This window comes from Dasypus novemcinctus, chromosome 9 (assembly GCF_030445035.2).
Source record: "Dasypus novemcinctus isolate mDasNov1 chromosome 9, mDasNov1.1.hap2, whole genome shotgun sequence".
NCBI classification, from domain to species: domain Eukaryota; kingdom Metazoa; phylum Chordata; class Mammalia; order Cingulata; family Dasypodidae; genus Dasypus; species Dasypus novemcinctus.
This window is the reverse complement of record NC_080681.1, coordinates 118,779,962-118,799,978: the sequence shown is the minus strand read 5'-3', so window position 1 is coordinate 118,799,978 and position 20,017 is coordinate 118,779,962. Positions and strand designations below refer to the sequence as shown.

Below are 20,017 nucleotides of genomic sequence, written 5' to 3'. Positions count from 1 at the left end.
CGTGCTTGGGGCACAGAACTCAGGGTCATTCAGATGGGATTTCTCCCTAATGAACAGGCAGCTGATGTTTTCTGAAAGTTTCACAATCAAGCAGGACTCATCAGTACTTCCTGCTTTTCCTTCCTTCACTTCTTTGATGGCTGAATAAACGCTAAAGACCTCAAAAGGGAAAAGTTCCGATAAAATGCAGCCCCAAGCATGCAGCTCTGCCTTTGGGACAAAACAAGTTTCTAAGCAGGGTCCGGACACACAGCCCCTGAAATGACCCAGAGCACTGAGCATCTGGCCCTCTCACCCTGTGGTCACAGAGCCTCAGAGCACTGCAAACCCTGAGAAGCTGTGAGAAAACCAACCAAGAGGTGTGAAAAGGGCTCGCCCAGGCTGGCTGTCATCTCCGAGCTCTGCCTGAGTGTTAGGAAGAGTCAGGTCCAGAGTTCAGCTCCCTTTTACAAGCTGCAGTAACAGGAACTCCCCACCCTGTGCATCAAAGAGTCCCCTGTTCCTCCCCAAAGTCGTGTCCACACAAGCCAAATGAGTAACTGACCAGGGAGTTAGATAAGTACAGACAGCCCATCTGAGTAAACCAAACTCAAAGCCCCAGGGTTTTCACATCAATGTAAAACCTTGCATAATCTCTTCACTGTTAAAAGTTTGCCCCCACATCAGGCAGATGCAAAAACCTTCCAGAGTTGGGAACGGACTTTGGCCCAGTGGTTAGGGCGTCCGTCTACCATATGGGAGGTCCGCGGTACCCCGGGCCTCCTTGACCCGTGTGGAGCTGGCCATGCGCTGATGCGCGCAAGGAGTGCTGTGCCATGCAAGGGTGTCCCCCGCGTGGGGAACCCCAGTGAGGAAAGCCGCCCAGCGTGAAAAGAAAGAGCAGCCTGCCCAGGAATGGCGCCGCCCACACTTCCCGTGCCGCTGACGACAACAGAAGCGGACAAAGAAACAAGACGCAGCAAATAGACACCAAGAACAGACAACCAGGGGAGGGGGGGAAATTAAATAAATAAATAAATCTTTAAAAAAAAAAAAAAACCTTCCAGAGTGGGGATGATTAAGAGTTGGAACCCAAGCCAATCCTCAGAATTTTAAAAGTTTCAATCTATTGTTCCTAGGCCTTGCATTCAAGAAATAATTGTACTTCTGCTGGGTCCTTCAAGGCTGTACATGGGAGATAGAGAAATGTGTGCTTTCTAAAGAGCTGGGCCAAACTGCCCCAGACCAGTGGAAACTTAATTCCTAGCTTTAAAAACAAAATCATGTCTTCAAGCCGAACGTCTTTATTGGACTCAAACAATCGCACAATCGAGTTCATGAAAACGTCACATGTTCTGAACTTCTTTTATTTTTTCTCCCAACTCAGGGTCTTTTTAAAATGTCTTTTAAATTGATTCGGCAATGTTAAACTACTGCGAAACGATAGCGATCAATGGACCGCTCTGGGCACACGTTCTGTAGCAGCTTGTGGGCTTTACATCCTCAAGTGTCCTTTGCATCCAGGGGGATTTCAGTCCTGCCTCCACCTCTTCTCTGTACTTTGGCTGGTGGGAGCGGTTTCTGCTTAAGGACCCTCAGCCCTGTGGTAACATCCAGGCAGGGACAGAGCAGAGACTTCCTCCTAGATGACTGGTTCTCAAACTTCAGCGGGCAGAACTCCCCTGGGTGCTTGTCAAAATGCAGGGTCCTGGCTCCCGCCCCCAGGGACCAGTTTGTCTGCCTGGGCGTTTGTATTATTATTAACCAGCCCCCCAAATGGCTCTGCACCTGAGGGTCATCGCTTTGCAGTTTTAAGGTGACGGACCAGCCCCCCCGCCAGAGAGAAATCCTCTCTGGGCTCTTGCCCCAGCTCCAGCCCAGGAGCCTTTGACGAGAAGAGCTCTCCTCTGGGGTCCCCACTGAAGTGGCAGCAGCAAGGTCTGCCTGACATTTCTCCTACATTACAGTCACAGGTGACACCTCGGGCTCAGCAGCTATTCTGCCAAATCCCCTGTGTGACAGTGCCAGCTTGGGGGGAAAGAGCAGCCCCCCTTCCCCTCCGGGGCCTCGGGGGACTTTTTCAGGGGTGAGGGCCTACTCCACCTTCCCTCGCAGCAGTTGGCCCATTCTATTCCAGAAGATGCCAGCAGCCCCAGCTACGGTCACCTCTAAACCGGGGCTCCTCGGTGGGTCCCCCTTCAGAGCCCCGCGATCCTCACTGAGAAGGCCAGTGTTTGACACGCAGCCGTCTCCATGGCAACCGACAGGGTGTCACAGACACAAGATTGCGACTTCATGGCGTGGGGATTCCAGTGGAGGCTGGTGGCCCCTGAGCCCCCCCGCCCCACGCTCAAACGGGCGGGACAAGGGGCCCTCCTCCTGCCCGCCCCAGCCCCCAGCCCCACCTCTCCCGCCCAGGTGACACGCTGAGGATGCGGAGGGGGAATGGACTTTTTTTTTTTTTTTTTTTTTTACGAGATTCTCCCCCACCCAACCCCCCAAATCCTCACGAGGGGACCGGGCGGTCGGGGGGCGGTAGGCGGGCTCGGGAAGCCCAGCCCCCTTAGCCCGTGGCCATTGCGATAACTCCGGCGCCGGCTGCGCGGGCGGTGGGCGGGCGCGGGGCGCGGGGCGCGGGGCGCGGGGCGGGGAGGCGGGCGGGCCCGGCGCGGGGCCTAAGTCCCACCTTCCGAGGCGGCGCCTGGCGCCGGGGAGTGTCAGGAAGAGGAAGAGTGCGGCCGGCGGCGGTGCGCGGCGCGCGGCGAGCAGGGGCCGGGCCGAGGCGAGCGCCGCGCGGGCCACCATGGCCACGGACGAGCTGGCCACCAAGCTGAGCCGGCGGCTGCAGATGGAGGGCGAGGGCGCGGGCGAGGGCGGCGGCGAGGCCCCGCCGCAGCCCGGGCTCAACGGCGCGGCGGCGGGCGCGCAGGACGAGGCGGCCGAGGCGCTGGGCAGCGCGGACGACGAGCTGAGCGCCAAGCTGCTGCGGCGCGCCGACCTCAACCAGGGCATCGGCGAGCCCCAGTCGCCCAGCCGCCGCGTCTTCAACCCCTACACCGAGTTCAAGGAGTTCTCCAGGAAGCAGATCAAGGACATGGAGAAGATGTTCAAGCAGTGAGTGCCCTGCGCGGACCCCCCACCCCCCCACCCCGGCCCGTCCGGGGACCGCGCCTCGGGCGCGAACCCCCGATCTCGCGCCGCCCGGGAAACCCCTGCCGTCTGCCAGCCTCCTTTAAGCCCCACGCGCCAGGGTGGGGGACCCCGTGACTCCTTCCAGATAAACGCGAGCCCCCCCCCCCGCCGCCATCACACTGGGGTCTGGGGACCGCCCCCCACCCCTGCCGCCCCGTTAGTGACGCTTCCCGCTGCACCTTACCTCCGCGCGCACACGGCCTGGGGACCCCGCGGCCTCCCTCCCGGCTCCCCCGCCTCCCAGAGCCCCAACACTGGCCCGTCAACACACACACACACCCAGCGCCTCTCAGGGCTCGGCGTCCCCTGCACCCCGTGCCATGCACATTCCTCTCGCTGTGGGACCTCCCACCTACCCGGCTTGGCCCAGATACCCCTCCACATGGGCTCTGGGTAGAGACGCCCCCCACATCCCACCCCAGGCCAGCTCTTCCCCGCCAGGAATTCAGGATCCATATGCAAACTGGCCAAAGACCCTTCAGCCCCCTCCACCCCATCCGCACCCACGCTGTTAGCCAGGACCCCGGTCCTTGCCCCTCAAGTGGTCTCCCTAGGGAGAGCGCCCTCAGTCCCTGACCTCGCCCTCCGGTGTGTACACCCCCACAATCAGCCCTCCGGGGATGAGTCTCCTCGGAGATCCAAGCCCCACACTGCCCCCTGCATTCTGCCAGAAGGTCCCCACCTCTCCCTGCCACTCTGTACCCCTCCATCCCCCACTGCGGACTCTCCCCATCCCTGATGCCCCCACACACACACTCCAGTCAGAAAGAAGGCCCATCCTGTGGGACTTGCCCAATTGCTCTCACCCCTGTCCTCCTTTCCATCTAATTCTATACACTGAGACCTCCTCCAGCCTGTGGGTTCAGTGTCCCCCCCCATCCCCCCCAAAAAAAGTTTAATATCTCTGTACAGGGACATGGAGAAGAAGGGTGCCTGTCCCCCTTCTGGTCTATCCCTGGGTTCCCCGCCCCTCACCACCACTGGCGGGGACTGAGCTGACCCCTGTACCATCGTCCCCCAGCCCTGTTTGTGCCCAGGGCGTGGAGAAGGTACCCACCCTCAATCCTGCCCCTTGGAATCTTTCCCCACCTCTTGCTCCGCATCCCTGCCTCTTGGAAGGGGAAGAGCCCGGGGCTGCTGGCCTGGAGCGGGTCAGCATGTAGCTGACAGCACCCAGGCAGGAAGCAGGAAGCCTAGGAAGGGGGCGTTTTGCAACCCGGTCTCTTGAGAAAGGCCCTTTCCCACTTCTCACCACTTGCTGCAGCTGCAGCTTCTGCCTTTGGGCCCAGCACAGGGGAAGAGGTTTTCAGTTCCCAGGCCCAGGTGACTGGGAGCCCCATATTTTTCCAAGGCCAGCCTAGAGGGGAAACTGAGTCCTTAATCACCCTCTGAGGCTCTTGAGTGGGAGCTCCAGGGCTCTAAGGAGCCCACCTCTTTGATTCCAAGGTTGTAGTTGGGGGTCCTAAAGTTACTTCCCAGCCAAAGACTGGCATAGTTGGGAGAACAGGATTTTCTGGATTCCTGAAAGATTTAGATTGCAAGCTTCTAGAGCACAAGGCTGGGACTGCCTTCTAGAGCTTGGCTGGCCTCCGGGGAGATTATTCACCCACCACAAAGATCCTGTGTTACTAGTACTGCAGGGCGCTATCTCATCTAATCCTCCCAACAACCCCATGACATAAAACTGTCATCACTGCTGTGCAGATGGGCATAAAGTCTGAGGCACAGAGAACTTAAGTCACTTGTCCCACAGCTAGAAAATGATGGAGGCAGCATTTGAACCCAGATCTGTGACTCCCAATACCCATGCTCTTCCCGTTCACAGCCCACTGGATTCCGTCCCCAACGTCTGCTTCCTTTATTGGGGCGCACACGCACCCCACCCCCACCTGCCGTCCAAGTTCTTGGCTAATTTTTCAGCTTGTGAACCCGCTGCCAGTCCCAGTCTCTTCTTCTCCCCAGGGCCCTCCTCTTGGGCTTCCATAGCATCCCCACCCCCCCCACTCCCAAACAAAAGATGGAGTGTTTTGGGGGACCCGGAGGCAGCAGTTTGGAAAGGGAGCACATGGCTACAAGAGTGGTCTTGAAGGTACATTTGCAAAGCAAGCTGCCTTTTTAGAGAAGCTCTTTTGGGTGTTGCTCTGATGGGGGTAGAGATTACTTTGATGGAGACTGGGGGGAGCTGAACCCCTCCAGGCCACCTCTTGGGACCACCACAGCTTGCTTGGGTGCTGGGAGAGGCGAGGGGGCAGGAAGAGGCCAGGGAGCTGGAACTTCTAGACAAGGAAGTACGGCCCGCTGGGGGCTGCGATGAGGGTGCAGATTTTGTATTCAAGGAAACAAGGCTCCACTGTGCCAGCTGAGCCAGCCCAGCCGAATCCCGGCTGTGAGCAGCCAACAGGCAGGCTCTCGTGGAGGACAAAACCCCCGTTCTGCTTCCGCTGTCCGAGTGGGGCTGCAGCCTCCTGGGGCCAAGCAGGGCCGGGGATCGCAGCCAGGGCTATGCTGAGAATTCCCAGTCCTGGCCCCTGGCTCCCGTGGCAGGGAGGAGGGAAATGTGGCCTCCAGTGTGCAGGAGACGGGTGGGTTCAGGAGAGCTAGGAGCTGGCCCTTCCCGGAGGCCAGGAGCCAGGAAGCCTGGGGCATCCTGGCTCTGCCACACAATTGCCTAGTGACAGCCAGCAGGCCACTCACCCTTCCCAGGCCTCAGTCTGCCCACCTGTAAAAGGAGCAGGCTGTATCTGATGATTCCCGAGCACCCTTTGGCTCTGACATTTTAATTTTCTGAAGGGCCCTGAGCCGCTCTGGAAGGCACAGCTGTCTTCCAGGATCTGGTTCATCCACGCAGTGTCCATGCAGTGGATAACTTCCTGTGGATGGGGATGGAGGCCAAACAAGATAGGCAAGCTTCTGCCACCACTGAGCTCACACTTAACAGCTGTACAGGCTTTACCTGGGAGTGCCTTGAGCCCCCTTCCCCATTTTACAGAAGTGGAAACTGAGACCCGGAAAGGCGTAGTGACTTCCTCAAGATCAAGGGGAAGTTTTCAGTGGCCGAACCAAAGCGTCTTTGTCTGTGCAAAGGGATAGCGTTACCTGCTCAGGGTGGGGCTCAGAGGAGATGGCACACAGAGAGTCCTGCCATAATGCCAACACAGGGCGGCCCTGGGTGGAAGGTGCCTGGACTCTCCCCATCGGCCTTGGGTTGCATTTTAGTCCCCAGCCTTTCTCCCACCTTCTGCCCAGCCATCCAGGACTGTGTCTGGAACTCTCTAGAGGTCCTCAGAGATGCCCCCCTCTAGGCTGGCCACAGCCCGGGTGGGACTCTGGAGGCTTCCGTAAGCCAAGACCTGCCCGAAGGGTAGACAGCTATGTAACCCTGAGCCTGCCATGGAATCTGAGGAAGACGCCCCAGTTTGCTGCCTTGCCCTGTCCCCAGCTTTATCCCCAGCTACTTCATCTCACCACCCCACCAAGAGGCAGGTCCCTTTTCTTCTTGGACGGCTGCTCCAAGCATCTGAGGCCAGCCTGTCCTCCCCTCCCCTCCTCGCCCCAGCTATCTCTTCAGACTCTTGTCACTCAAAGCACGTCTCCCCGGGGAGTCCTCTCGGAAGGCTGTGGTGCAGGGCAGGGTTAGTTAAAGGCAGGGTGGTTGGAGTCTGCAGCCCTGGGGTTGCCTCTCAGCTGTCCAGACCTGGGGCACGTCCCTTTCCCCTTTCTGAGCTGCTGAGATAAGTAGTACCCACCCTGCAGCTACTGTCATCACCACCACAGCTCAATACCCCTTTATCCACCTGTCCTGGGCCCCTAGCAGGGCCCAGTCAGTACCTGGCGGGGCCACATGAGGCAGCTCAAGCTCCTGCTGACTTTCCACGACAGCCCCTGGCCGCCCCACTGCCCCCCACAAAGCAGTAGCCCCTTCGCTTTGGGCCAGGGTGACGGGCACACAGCACGAGAACCCTCCTTTCTCCTGCCGGAGAAACGCTCTGATTGACAGCTGCATAATATGGCTTTGATAAATAGCAAAAATGGGGAAATGAATTGTCACTTAATTACTTGGAAGGCAGGTGGCCAAAAGAAGGAGGAACAATCACCAGCTCTGGAGTGATATGAAACTGGGGCTCCAGCACCCTGGAGCAGCTGTGCAGCTGCTGACTGAGCTCAGCCGGGAGACTCGGGAGGCTCGGCAGGGTTCTCAGCTTCTTAGAGTCACGTTTCCCCTGGGGCTAAAGAACCTAACCTGGTAAAGTTCTGAGGATTAAGTAAAAAACAAAAAAGTTGTGCCCTTTTCAAGAGCCCATAGTGGTGTGTGCCTGAGGGCTGTCTGCCTGTAGTACACATGATAGATGGGTGTTTTGAAAAACGTCACGTTGCACTCATGTTGGTCAATCCAACAGCTTCAGCTTTGTGAAAGTTCCAGAGAATCAAGTGAAGAATGAGGTTCCTTCCCCCAGGGGGCTTAAAGTTTCCTAGAGAACCGTGATGAGTAAGTGGTCTTTGAGGGTAGAGAGGATGGGCCCACAGGCTAGAAACAGAACATTCCTTTCCTTATTTTTGCCCCGAGGGCTGCTCGTGGGGGATGCCGGGAGGCTGCCCTCGCCACAGCCAGGCCCCACCTCCACCCTTCTACTTGTTAGCTGCTGCCGAAGGAGCCTTAGGTATGGTCTTAGGGAATTGAATTGAATCCTCAATTAGCATTATCCCCATTCAACAGATGAGGAAATCAAGGCCCAAGGACGATGCCCAAGGTTTTAAGTGGTGGAGGCAGGATTAGAACCCGGTCTGCCCTCAGGGGAGTGCCCAGAGGCCCAGTGAGGGTTTTTTTTAATCGAGGAGCTGGGGCTCCCAGAGCCTCAGAGGAAGTCCCTCTGCTGGAGAGGTTGGGTCCTTCCGCCTACAGCAGCCAGAGGCCTGGCTTCCTTGGGAGATGCCCGCACCCCGTTTCCTTGGGTTCGGAGTGATGGGAAGCTGGGGGAGGTGGCCCAGCCTCAGTGCCCACTCTCTGCTCCCTCCACTTCCCCTCTGCACTGAGTCACCTCCCTCTCCCTCCCCGCTGGGGACCTTCGGTTCCCCTTTGGTTTGCACCTTCCTGCCACCCACTGGGTCCAAGGCCTGGGCTGGGCTGAGCTGGTCTCCAGCCGGGAGAGTCCAGGCGCTGAGAGATGAGGCCCTGCTGCCCTGGGGAGGCTGGGAGACCTTCGTGCAAGGCCAGCCCAGCTGCCAAGGAGCTGAAGTCACTTTGCCACCTCGGCAGAGACCGTCCCCCCACCCGCCAGCAGCCGGGTTCCCTCCTTGGCCGACTTCTGCTTTTCAGAGGCAGCGGGGAGGAGAGGGTTCAAGGCCAGATGGGGGGGTGCAGCCAGCCGGTGTTCCTGAGCCACGTCCAGGCCCAGCTCACGGCCCTTCCCAGCCCTGAGCCCCTCGTCCGGTTGAGGGGGGTGCTGCCGGCCCGTAGGCCCCCGTTCCGGCGCTTGGCCTACAGTCTAATCCTCACTTCCCTTTCTGTCAGATTGTCATCACCCATTTTACAGATAAAGAAACTGGTTCTCGGGGAGGTTTGTGTGACTTGCCGGAAAGCAGGCAGCTAGCCGGGGGCAGAGACCAGATCTGACCCTGGGTCTGAGTCTCTGTCCCCTGCAGCGTTGTTACCCGGGGCAGTCCCTGGAGCTGGTTAGAATGCAGATGCTCAGGCCCCGCCCCAGACCCACTGGATCAGGACCTGCATTTTGATAGGTGGCTCGTGTGGCATTGAAGTCTAAGGCATGCTAGGCTCTCCACGCCACCTGCCCACCGCTGGCCTAAGGTCACTCTTGTAAGTTACTTGTTCTGGCTGAGCTGTAAGGGAATAACAAGATGAATAGAGTGAAGGTTAAATTAAACGGTTGCAGTGAAACACTGGGTTATGTTAGGTATTCAGTAAATGCTCTTGATAATCACCATCATAACAGTAATTATTAAGAACAGGCAAGGGAGGAGGCAGCGCCGGGGAGGGCTGGCGGGGGACCTGCTGCTGAGGCGGCAGGTGGAGGGAAATGCTCCCTCCTGGTCTGGGGCTCAGCGTGCAGGGGAGGCTGTGTTGAGCCCTGGCCCCCCAGCAGAGTGCCATCGGGTCCCTCTGGACCCTCGGACTCCCTGTAAAGCCGTGGGGGGGCCGTGAGCCCCACACACCCACACTCACACACACCTCGGCTAACACCGCGCGGCAGACTGCGTCCACTTCCGCAGGTGGACGGGAGGAAGTGCTGGGGCTGGGTGTTCCGACCTGAGTCATCTGGGGGCAGGGTGGGGGCGGGACATGCAGGGACAGGCTGGGAGTCCCCCGCCCCCTCTCCCGCCCCCGCATGGGGAAGCGGGCAGGGCCAAGCCGGCTGGAACCGCATGGCCAGAAGTGTTCTGTTGTCCAGGACAGACAGTACCCAAGGGCCCTGCGTTTCCATTTTGCAGGACAGAGTAGAAGGCTCGGAGCCACCTGGGCCTCCCCAGACGAGGTGGGGGAGGACGAGGTGTGTTTGACCTGAGACCAGGCAGGCCCGGGGGCTCCTGATCCTGTAACCAACACACTCTCTCCAGTTGCCCCCCTGGGGACCCTCATGCCATCGGGCCAACAGCTAAGGCCCTAGATGGGAGTCAGGAGGGCCAGAATTGGGGTCCCCTGAACCCAAGCCAGCTGCTCCCCCCACCCCCACCCCCACCCCCCATGCAGCGGCGCAATCACTCGGCCTTATTCTGCCCCCCGCCTGCACAGCGCAGCTGAAGAAGGGAGAGAGGGCTCATGCCTGGGGAGCGACTTTCTGATCTGACTGTTCCAAAGCCAAACTGAGAGGCGGCGAGTGACCTGTCCTCAGAGGTCTTCATTAGCCCATTGGGGAAACTGCATTCCAGCCCCGAGGAGCTCAAATGCAGGGACACCGCCGGGAATTCAAAGTGCTCAGCGGTTAGAGGAACCAGCTCTAAGGGTGAGGGTCAGATCCCCCAGCTGTGTCCTTCTCCCCCGTGACCCTGCCCGGGTCACTTCCTCTGTGAGCCTCATTCTCCTATTAAATAGGATATATCCGCCAGCTTCACGGAGTTCTTGTAAGCGCCCGATGGAAACCCCTTGGCACGGTGCCTGGCACACAGTAGGTGCTCAGCAAAGGGTGACTGCTAATAGTAATATTGCTGTGAAATGGGGCGAGTGCTAGGTGCGGGGTCAACTCGCCACACTCCGCGCCATGGGAGCCGGCCACTGCCCGCCCTGCTGATGCGTGGGACTGACCCTGGGGTGGGCAGCCAGCTGGGCGGGCTGTGCTCAGCCCCCGGGGGAGGCTCTGCCCGGGTGCCGGGGGCTGCTCCGCTTCCCAGGGGGGAAGGGAGGCAGCTGCTGAGCCTCCCTGGTGAGAACTCTTCAGGAGAGGCGGGTAGGAATGTGGGCACCGTGCCAGGCGCCTCCCCCGGCCTGGAGGAGAGGAGAGAGCCAGCTCCCGGCAGGTCCCGGGCCGGCGCTGAGCCCAGCCTCCCCCGGCCCTGCAGGCTTGAGAAGGCAGGACCCACCGTGGGACCGGGAAGAAGAGGGAGGGGGGCCCTTCCAGCCAGTGGGAACCCGCAAGACCCTGGGCTGGGCACTGCCCACACTGGGCCCAGGTTCCCCACGCAACAGGAAGCGGGGGGACCAGGCTATTGGGTGGATCCTCTTCCAGGCCCCTCTGAGCTACCCACGGCTCAGAGGAGGGGTGCGGAAGGGGCAGGAGGGCCATCCCCCTGGGGCTCCTCTCTCCCCCTGCCCGAGTTGAGGGTCTTTGAACCAGGTCTAGGAGAGGAAGTAGTGGGGAAGTGTTGAAGGTACTTTCGGGTCATCGCGACCACTTCCTGCCTCCACCATCAGGACTTGTGCCCTTGGAAGAAGCCTGTTGGGTTTTTTGTAACCATTCTTGTCATAATTTTATTTTATGCGAGCAAAGAACATAGTATCTGGTGCACAAAATAGTTCTCAATATAACAGCTGCTATTATAATAAAATTCATGGGTTTTAAGGGCCTACTACGTGCTATGTATTTTATATCCATAATCTCATTTTTTTTTCATTTTTTCTCCATAGTCTCATTTGATCCTTAACAATCCTAAAGATATATATTAACAATAATCACTATTATTATAGTTAACATGTGTTAAGTGCTTGCTGTGGACCAGCTCTGTGCTAAGGCTCTCGATCGTCACATTTAATGCTCCCCACAATCCTCTGAGATGGGTCCTTTCATCTCCATGCTGTGGCTGGAGAAAGTCAGCTTTTGGAGTGTCTGGTGACTTGATCAAGGTCACCCAGCCAACAGGTGGCAGGGCTGGCTCTGGACCCAGGTCAGTCTCCCCGTGGTTGATGTGAGCACAGGCCCTCAAGGCCACCCTCTATCAGGTCAGCCCCCAGACCTGGCTGATCCCGAGGGCACAGGGCGAAGGTCTGCTCTGGGAAGGTGGCGGGTTGCCTCCCGGGGGACCCCACCTCCCACCCCAGCACCTGGCCTCTCGCTGCCCTCTGTCACCTCCCTCGGTGATTGACTCGCTGGCACTGTGGCCAGCCCGCATTGTCCCCCTGGGGGCTGGAGCCTGCCAGGGATGGGGCCTGGCCCCGGTAATTGATAGACCCATGATGGATGCAGGCGGCCGTGCAAACCGCGGTTTGAGCTGCAGCCCAGCCAGACCTGGGAGCTGCCAGCGTCCAAGGGACCGGTAGCCCACGTTTCCATCCGCGTGTGGACCTTTTATCTGTACTTCCTCTGAAAGCAAGCCGCCTCTGGCTGCAGGAGAAACCCATGCACTTGAGCAGTAAATAAAGCTGGAGCTCAGGGAGAGCAGGCGGGGCTGTCCTGGGGGGGCCAGTTCTGAATCCCTGCTCCGCTGGCCAGTGGGAAGTACCCTCACTGCTGCAATCCCTGTCCCTGCTCGGTCACATGGGGAAGGGAATAGGGCTGTCCTCCCAGGCCTGGTGAGGGCTGGCACATAGTAGGAGCTTAATAAATGTAATTCAATCTCATAGTGGTGGTAGCGCCATTCCCTGAGCAGGTTCCGTGTGCCAGGCACTGTGCCACGTGCTTAGCGAGTCTGAGCTCAGTTATTCCTCAACTGGGCATGACTGACATGGGGCTGGATAACCCTTTGCCATGCGGGCTGCCCTCTGTGGGGTCGGACGTCCAGCAGCACCCCTGGCTTCTACCTGCTAGGTCAAGTGGCACCCCGCGCCGCTGAGAGCCGCTGCGTTATGTAGATGAGGCGGGAGCTCGTTGTGCAAACAGCGCCTGCTCCACCAGGGCTGGTGTTGCAGGCCCCGGCGGGCACCTCCCCAGCCAGGGGACAGGGCCTGGAGGCCACCCTGACCCAACCTCTTAAAACAAGGAGGCCAGTGGAGAGGCACGTGTGGGGCTAGAGAAAGAAAAGAGACCTGAAATGTGGGTGCAGAGGCACCCTCAGCACCCCGGGCAGCTGGGCCCACGGCCTGGCCCCGTCATCACTGCCAGGCAGGCACCTCGCCCCCGGAAAGACCAGCCCCCTCACCAGCCCACTCCCCACGAGGCTGCTCCGAGAACCTGTCGCAGAGGGTCACAGCACAGCCACTCCGCCCCGTCACAGAGCAACACGTGGACGCCAAGGATGGGAAGAAGGGCCTCGGGGGCGCGGCTGGATGGGGCTTGTTGGCCTGCCACAAGCCACATCCTCTCCCACCTGCCCTCACCCCAGCACTGGCCCCACCTATGGGGGCCTGCGGCCCCTGCTCCCGCCCCTTCGCCTCTCGCGGGGAGGAAGGTCTCGGGCCCCCTGTGTTCCCTGCAGCCTCACCAGAGACCCGTCTCTTCTGTGCTGCGTCACTTCAACTCCTGACTCCTGTGCTCGTGAACTATTTATACCCCACACACAAATGTTCCCCTTGGCGCTCCAGGCAGAAGTCTGTGGGCACATGGGATGGGGGGAGGCTGGGGGTTGGGCCTAGAACAGATGTGCGGGAGGACTCGTGAGAGTGACACACCTGGAGTGGCAGCCCAGCTCCTTCCTTTACTGCTGTGTGACCTTGGGTAGGTCACTTAACCTCTCTGAGCCTCTATTAGAGATAAGGTTATTATGAGGATTAAGTAACAGTATGTAAAGTTCCTGGCATAAAGATAGATTTCAGTACGTGGTTGCTGTTAGATGTCCAGTGTGTAACTAGAAGCAGGGAGGGGACCAGATAACCTAAAGAAGGCCCAGGAATGAGATGTTTCCACGTAGGATCTCCAAGTCTTAGGTTTCTGGAACTCAGCCCCTGTAGGTCACTCCACTGTGACCAGCACTGTTGCCCTGCCAGCTTGAGGCCTTGGAGAGTGCCCTAGGCTTCTTTGGACGTAGAAAGGCCCATTTACCATGCCTTAGCCCACCCTCCTCGGCCCACCCTGGGTCTCCCTCCCCAGGCGGGGCAGGTGTTCGGTTAGCCTGGTAAGCGGGGCCAGGCGGGCTGTGCAAACAGCACCCTCGTCCACCAGGCTCTGTGTTCCAGGCCCCGGGGGGCACCGCCCCGGCCAGGGGACCAGGCCTGGAGGCCAGTAGTCTCCTGCCTGTCCCTATCTCTGCCAGGCAGTTGGGGATAAAAAAAGAGAAGGACTGAAGGAGGCATTGTTATCACCTAGGCACGGCAAGTTCCTGCCCAGGCCGGCCGGCTGGCACCCCTCCCTGCGGGCAGCCTGCACGCCTGCGTCCCCGGCCCGGCCCGGGCTCTCCCTCCTGCTGCTGCGGTTCTGCCCGGGCCTTGAGGACACGTGCTCGTGGCGCGCCTCCTCCTGCCCTGTGCCCCAGTAAGCCCTGCCTTACTCCCCTTTCACTCATTCATGCAACATTCACTCAGCCCCGACCGTGCACGTTGCACCCCCACCCCAGGACCTAGCACAGAGCGCCCCAGAACAGGGTGCGGAGTGAGATGAGCCAGTGACCACCTGGAGAGGCCGCCGCGCCTTCCGCGGCACTCCTCTCTACCAGTCGTTCTCAGCTGGGGACGGTTTTGCCCCTCGGGACATTTGGTAATAGCTGTTGACATTTTGGGTGTCCTAACCCAGGGTGGAGGCCAGGGACACTGCTAAATGTCCTGGAATGCACAGGACACCCCTTACCACAAAGGTCATCCTGCCCAAAATGCCAGTAGTATTAAGTTTGAGAAGCCCTGCCCTGTCCACAAGGCCCTGGACCAGGGACCAGGGACCTAGGGACCAGGAGTAGGGCCGGGGGGAGGGCTGAGAAGTCCCTCGAGTGCCCATGGAGATGCTGGTTGGTTGGCTGGTCCTGGGGATGGCCCATGGGTGCTAGCATCACCCCCCCTCCAATCCTCACCCTCAAGGTATTGTGAACTCTTAGTGCCTGTTCATATCACACTCAGCACAGGGAAGCTCTGATTTCAACTTCCTCGTGCAGCAGGCTTGTCCAAAAGTTGGCACTGTTCAACACATGGTAGGCTGCCAGGCAGAGGTAGTGAGTTCCCCGCCATTAAAGGTAACCAAACGTGCTGGGCCATATTGAGACACCCCCTGGCCTGAGGTCCCTTCCAGCCGTGATTGGATGAGCGGTTCCTTGTACCCTGCTTGTGACTGCTGCTCCTGGACAGGTGTGAGATGTGTCAGGGCTGCCCTTAGACCCTCTCTCTGCCCCCACAGGTATGATGCCGGGCGAGACGGCTTCATCGACCTGATGGAGCTGAAGCTCATGATGGAGAAACTTGAGGCTCCCCAGACCCACCTCGGCCTGAAGAACATGATCAAGGAGGTAGATGAGGACATGGACTGCAAGCTCTCCTTTCGGGAGGTAAGCCCAGCCCACCTCCCGTGGGGGCGGGGGGGCGACACCCGGGAGGGACCGAGCCCCCCCGCCGTGACAGTTCCCTCAGCTGTGGGATGGCTGCTCCCTGGCCCAGCAAGGCCTGGGCGGGCATCCACGAGCAGGCACCCGGGGATTCTCAGGTGCCCCGGTGAGGAGACAGGGCATCAGCCCCAATCACGGAGTAAGCAGTTATTGAGCGACTGCTGTATGCCTGACTCTGCAGGCTCTGGCGCTATGGAAAAGGTGCTGCAGCCGAGGGTCCTGGAGTGTAGAGGGAAGATATATAAAGAGTACACGCGCCCTGGAGAAGCAGTGGGGACAGATGAAGGCAGTGGCCGGTGGGGCGGGACCTCATTCACTCAGAGACTGGAAGTCAGCGCAAGCCAGTGTCACAGAGGAGGAAATGGAGGCTCCACACCGGGTGGAGAGGGTCCTGGGGGCAGGGACCACCAGCCTGTGGGGGAGGACAGCGTCGCAGAAGAGCGGAGGCTCGAGCTGGGCCTCGGAGAGCAGGAAGCAGAAAGGAGGGAGAGAGAGAGAGAGAGTGGCAGGGGTGCCGAGGGCAGGGCCAGCGGCCAGGCAGGGGACATGGGCAGGGCAGGACGAGGGACTGCAGTCCGGATGCAGGTTCAAATCCCTATCCCGTCACTTGCCGGCTCAGAGCCTTTGGACTAGGCTTTTCCCATCCCGGAGCCTCCCTCCTCGGCGAAACGGGACGATCGTGGTCCCTTCAGTACTCAGTCAAAGGAATTGTCAGCGCAGCGGGAGACAGGACCAGGAGGAGGAGGGGGGGGGGCCTTGCCTCCAGGACTCGAGGGACCCTGGATGAGGGTGGAGAGGGCCTAGTCTGGGGGCCCCGGCAGTAGCCCCAGGGCCCGGGTGGGCAGGGAGACGGGTCACCTGCCATGGTGCAGATGGGCAGGGCAGGCAGGGCACGGGGGCCAGAACCCGGGAGCCCCCAGGCCGCTGTTCGGGGAAGGCCTGAGGCGCAGCCTGGCCCCCGGCACCCCCCCAACCCGCCGCCTTCTCTCGCCGCTGCAGTTCCTCCTGATTTTCCGGAAGTCGGCGGCCGGGGAGCTGCAGGAGGACAGCGGGCTCCACATGCTGGCCCGCCTCTCCGAGATCGACGTCTCCACCGAGGGCGTCAAGGGCGCCAAGAGCTTCTTCGAGGCCAAGGTGACGGGCGGGTGGAGTGCGCAGAGCTGGGGTGGGGGCGTCCCGCCCCCGACCCGAGCCCAGGCTGAGGGCTGCCCCTTCCTGTCCTGCCGAGGCGGGAGGGAGGAGATGGGGAGCCGACACCCTGCTGGGCTGGGAGGGGGGGCCCATGGCCCTCCTGGCTTCTGCGCCCCCACCCCAAGGCCTCCCCCTTCTCCCCCTGCCCAGGGACCTGAAGAGGGGCAGGGATACCCCTGAGCTGCCCACCCCAGAGGACTGGGCATTAGGAGGGGAGGGCAGAGACAGCAGAGCAGGCCCAGCGGCCACCTGCACACACAGCTCCCCACCCCGCGCGGGTCAGGCTCAGGTGTGGGGACATGCGTGGTCTTGAGGTCCTGGGCCCTGACCGCCAGGTCCCCTCCTCTCCTTGGTCTCCCCCTTCCCATGCTGAGCTCAGAGCGTTCCTTCCAGAGGCTGCCTCCTGCCTCCATCTGCGCCTCCGCGTGTTCACAGAACGATCGCTTCAGGGGCCCTGGGTGGGCCAGGGGCACTGCCAGGCTCCCCAGAGCAGGAAACATTATTATTACAAGGGATAAGGGCATCAGTCACTTCTGTTACGGGTCCCTCTGCCACCTCCGCCACCGAGTACGCCTTTCCTCTCCGTCCTCCAACACATCCACGGGGTCAGGGTTGCCAGGTGCCAGGTTCTAGATGCAGAACCTGGGGCTCAGGGAGGTGGAGGAGGCGCCCAGCCCGGGGCCGGAAGCAGTGAGGGGGGCAGGGGGCTGCGCCTTGCCGGCTGGGCCCCTGCAGCCCTGACCTCTGGGCCCCCGTCCCCGCCGCGCCCCAGGTCCAGGCCATCAACGTGTCCAGCCGCTTCGAGGAGGAGATCAAGGCCGAGCAGGAGGAGAGGAAGAAGCAGGCGGAGGAGATGAAGCAGCGGAAAGCGGCCTTCAAGGAGCTGCAGTCCACCTTCAAGTAGCCAGGAGCCGCGGCCTGGGTACCGGTGCCAGGCCCGGCTCCGGGCGGGCCAGGACGGGCGGACCGGACGCCGAGCCTGACCCCTTGGCTCTCTGGGAAGGGACCATTTCTGAAAACCTACCGTCTGTGAAGGGACAAGCGAGGGGCCCCGGCGTCCCCCCCGCTCCCTCCTGCTGTTCCCGAGGCCTCCACACCAGCGCTTGGCTCCCACCTGGCCCGGCCCTCCCCGCGCCCCCGTGTCACCCCTGGCTGCCTGCTCCGGCTCCGGCCCTAGGCCACTCGCTGCCCCCGCAGCCCTCTCCCCTCCTCCCCGTCCAGGCGCTGGGCCTGAGAAGCCGCCTGCCCCCCGCCAGCGGGCTCCCCTGCTCCCGGGCGCGCCGAGGCTGGGAAGGGAGAGGCCTGGAAGCGGCAAAGCTGGGAAGAAGTGGGGTGGCGGGGCAGCGCGGAGCAAGGGGCTTATCAGAGACCCCCTCCAGCCCGGCCTCGTCTGTGTGTTGTCTGTGGGGAGTGGGGGGCACCTGCTTTGGTGAGGGGACCCAGCGGGGTGGGATGCAGGGGTGGCTGTGCCGATCTACCTCACGGGTCCCCGCTCTGCCAGCCGTGCTGTGGCGGCCGGGGCGGGGGCGGCCTGGGGAGGGGGGAGGCAGAGACAGCACACCTCAGTACCCCACCACCCCCCACGCAGCCTGGGGATCCCCGAGGGCTCCAGGGAGAGAAAAGTGGCGGGAGAACTGGCCCCTCGGAAGGGAAAGAAAGCAGTGCACCCCCTCGGCCCCAGGAAGTGGCCTAGAAGTGCGCGGCGTCTGCAGTCAGGGCGGGCGGCAGCCTGGCTCAGCCCTTTCACCCATCCTCCCCACGTGGCAGTCACCGCCTTGTCACCCGCGGCGGGGCGAGGGCGCGTGGGACCGCAGCCCTCCCCGGGCCCACCACCAGCCGGGCCGGGGCCAGTCCTGGCCGCCGCGCCCGGCGTGTTCGCGCGTGTGTGTCCGTTGCTGTGTCGTGAAACCGTGACCGCCGCCCCATCCGAACGAACGGCCATCAAAGCCACCGAGTTATGCAACTTTCAGTGTGTGTCATGACAGTGTCACTTGTAAACTCGATAACTTTATTTTAGTAAAATGCCCCCAAGAGTCCGGCGGACTTGCAGAGGTTTTATTTTTTTGGCCTTAGAACCCGCAGAGATTAGGAGGTACTAACCCCACCCCGCGCAGCAAGCAGCCTTCGCCCTGGATTGCGTTTGCCTTAGTGAATATGTTTATACAGATGAATATAAAAATTCCTTTTTTTCCTTTTGGCTTTTTGCGTTTTTATTTTTTTTCCTCTCACCGAGAAAAAAAAAAGAAAGCTACTTCTTCGATCGGTGTACGATTATTTTTTTTAACTAAAATAAGATAAAATTCTATATTCTTACGTGTGTGTGGTTCTTGGTGGGGCGGGAGGGTGAGGACATGGGCCCCGCATCACGGCAGGAGAGGCTGATGTCTGGTGCCCACCTGCCCATGCCAGGCCCTCGTCTAAGCGCTTCGCAGGCACCCTAAGAGGCCCTCACAGACACCCCAAGCACCCGCACCCCACAGAGACATCCCAAGTACACCCCACCACTCAGATGCCCCGAGCATCTGCCTCTCCACACTGAGCCCCAGGCGGCCTTGAGCGGGCTGGGAAGCCCCTTGGGGGCCGTGGGGTGACAAGGAGTGAGCAGGGATCACTGACAGTCCCCTCGGGCTTGGGATGGATCACATGCCCACTGGGTCTCGGTCTCCCCGTCTGTTCAACGGGAGGGTGGGCTGGAGCCCGAGTCTTCCTGGGGGCCCGACAGCACCTGAGTTTGGAGTTAGACTGGACGCCGCTGCCCCCGGGTGGAGGTGGGCAGTACTACAGGACCGCCTTGCCCCCGCCACCCGCAGGCTGCCTCTGGAAAGCAGGGTCCCTGAAGGGTATTTGCTGGGCTCGGGATGCCACCCACATGCCTACCCAGGGCCCGAGGCGCCACCCCCACTCACACAGGGCTTTATGTTTAGGCCTTTCCTACCTGTCCCCAAGGGAACATCCGAAGCCCTAACACCCTAGCAAAAGGGCCTCACAACCGAGGGACAGAGGCTCCTGGGAAGGAAGAGCCTCCGCCCAAGCCAGAGCCTGAGCCCAGCTGACCTGGCCAGGACGGGGAGCCCTGGGAGTGAGACCCCCAGGTAGACAAGGGCTCCATGCCACCCACCAACAGGTCTCACAGGTCGGCACCCTCAGCCTTGCCCTGCCCAAGACCCCCACCCCCAGCCCAGGCAGAGGGAGGGATCAGGGAACGAAGGAGGCCCAAAGTGAGTCAGGGACCAAGAGTGGAATGGGGGGAGCGGATGTGGCTCAACGGATAGGACGTCCGCCTTCCAGGTGGGAGGCCCAGGGTTCAAACCCCGGGCCTCCTGACCCGTGTGATGAGCTGACTCATGCGCAATGCTGATGCACGCATGGAGTGCCCTGCCATGCCAGGGTGTCCCCCACAGAGGGGAGCCCCACGTGCAAGGAGTGCACCCTACAAGGAGAGCTGCCCAGTGCGAAAAAAGTGCAGCCTGCCTAGAGTGGCACCGCACACACGGAGAGCTGACGCAGCAAGATGACGCAACAAAAAGAGACAGATTCCCAGTACCACTGACAAGGATACAAGCGGACACAAGGAACCACAGCGAATGGACACAGAGAGCAGACAGCTGGGGGGGTGGGGGGAAGGGGAGAGAAATAAATAAATCTTTAAAAATGAAAAAGAGTGGGAATGGGGGACAGTGCCTTAAAACCCTCCCCAGATCCCCAGCCTCTCACTAGGCCTTCCCTCCCTGAAACTCTGCCCCAGCCCCTCACTGAGCCCCCAATCCCTTGCCGAGCCCCTCTCTGAGCCCCCAGCCCCTCACCGAGCTCC

The 20,017-nt window shown here is 60.6% G+C and overlaps 1 protein-coding gene across 1 annotated transcript; it reads left to right on the top strand.

The window, feature by feature from the left end:
- Positions 1-2,710: 2,710 nt before the first annotated feature.
- EFHD2 (EF-hand domain family member D2) lies at positions 2,711-18,511 on the top strand. The gene is made up of 4 exons (XM_004472176.5): positions 2,711-3,093; positions 14,811-14,958; positions 16,015-16,149; positions 16,979-18,511. Exons 1-4 carry the CDS (start codon positions 2,783-2,785, stop codon positions 17,108-17,110), a joined length of 726 nt encoding a protein of 241 aa, XP_004472233.3. The 5' UTR covers positions 2,711-2,782; the 3' UTR covers positions 17,111-18,511.
- The last annotated feature ends 1,506 nt before the right edge of the window (positions 18,512-20,017 follow it).

What these genes read in the sequence shown, in the direction of transcription:
- EFHD2 (XM_004472176.5), top strand. Translation starts at nt 2,783, where the DNA reads ATGGCCACGGACGAGCTGGCCACCAAGCTGAGCCGGCGGCTGCAGATG. An exon ending in GCAAGCTCTCCTTTCGGGAG is followed by an intron (nt 14,959 to 16,014) that starts GTAAGCCCAGCC and finishes TCGCCGCTGCAG; the next exon opens with TTCCTCCTGATTTTCCGGAA. An exon ending in AGAGCTTCTTCGAGGCCAAG is followed by an intron (nt 16,150 to 16,978) that starts GTGACGGGCGGG and finishes GCCGCGCCCCAG; the next exon opens with GTCCAGGCCATCAACGTGTC.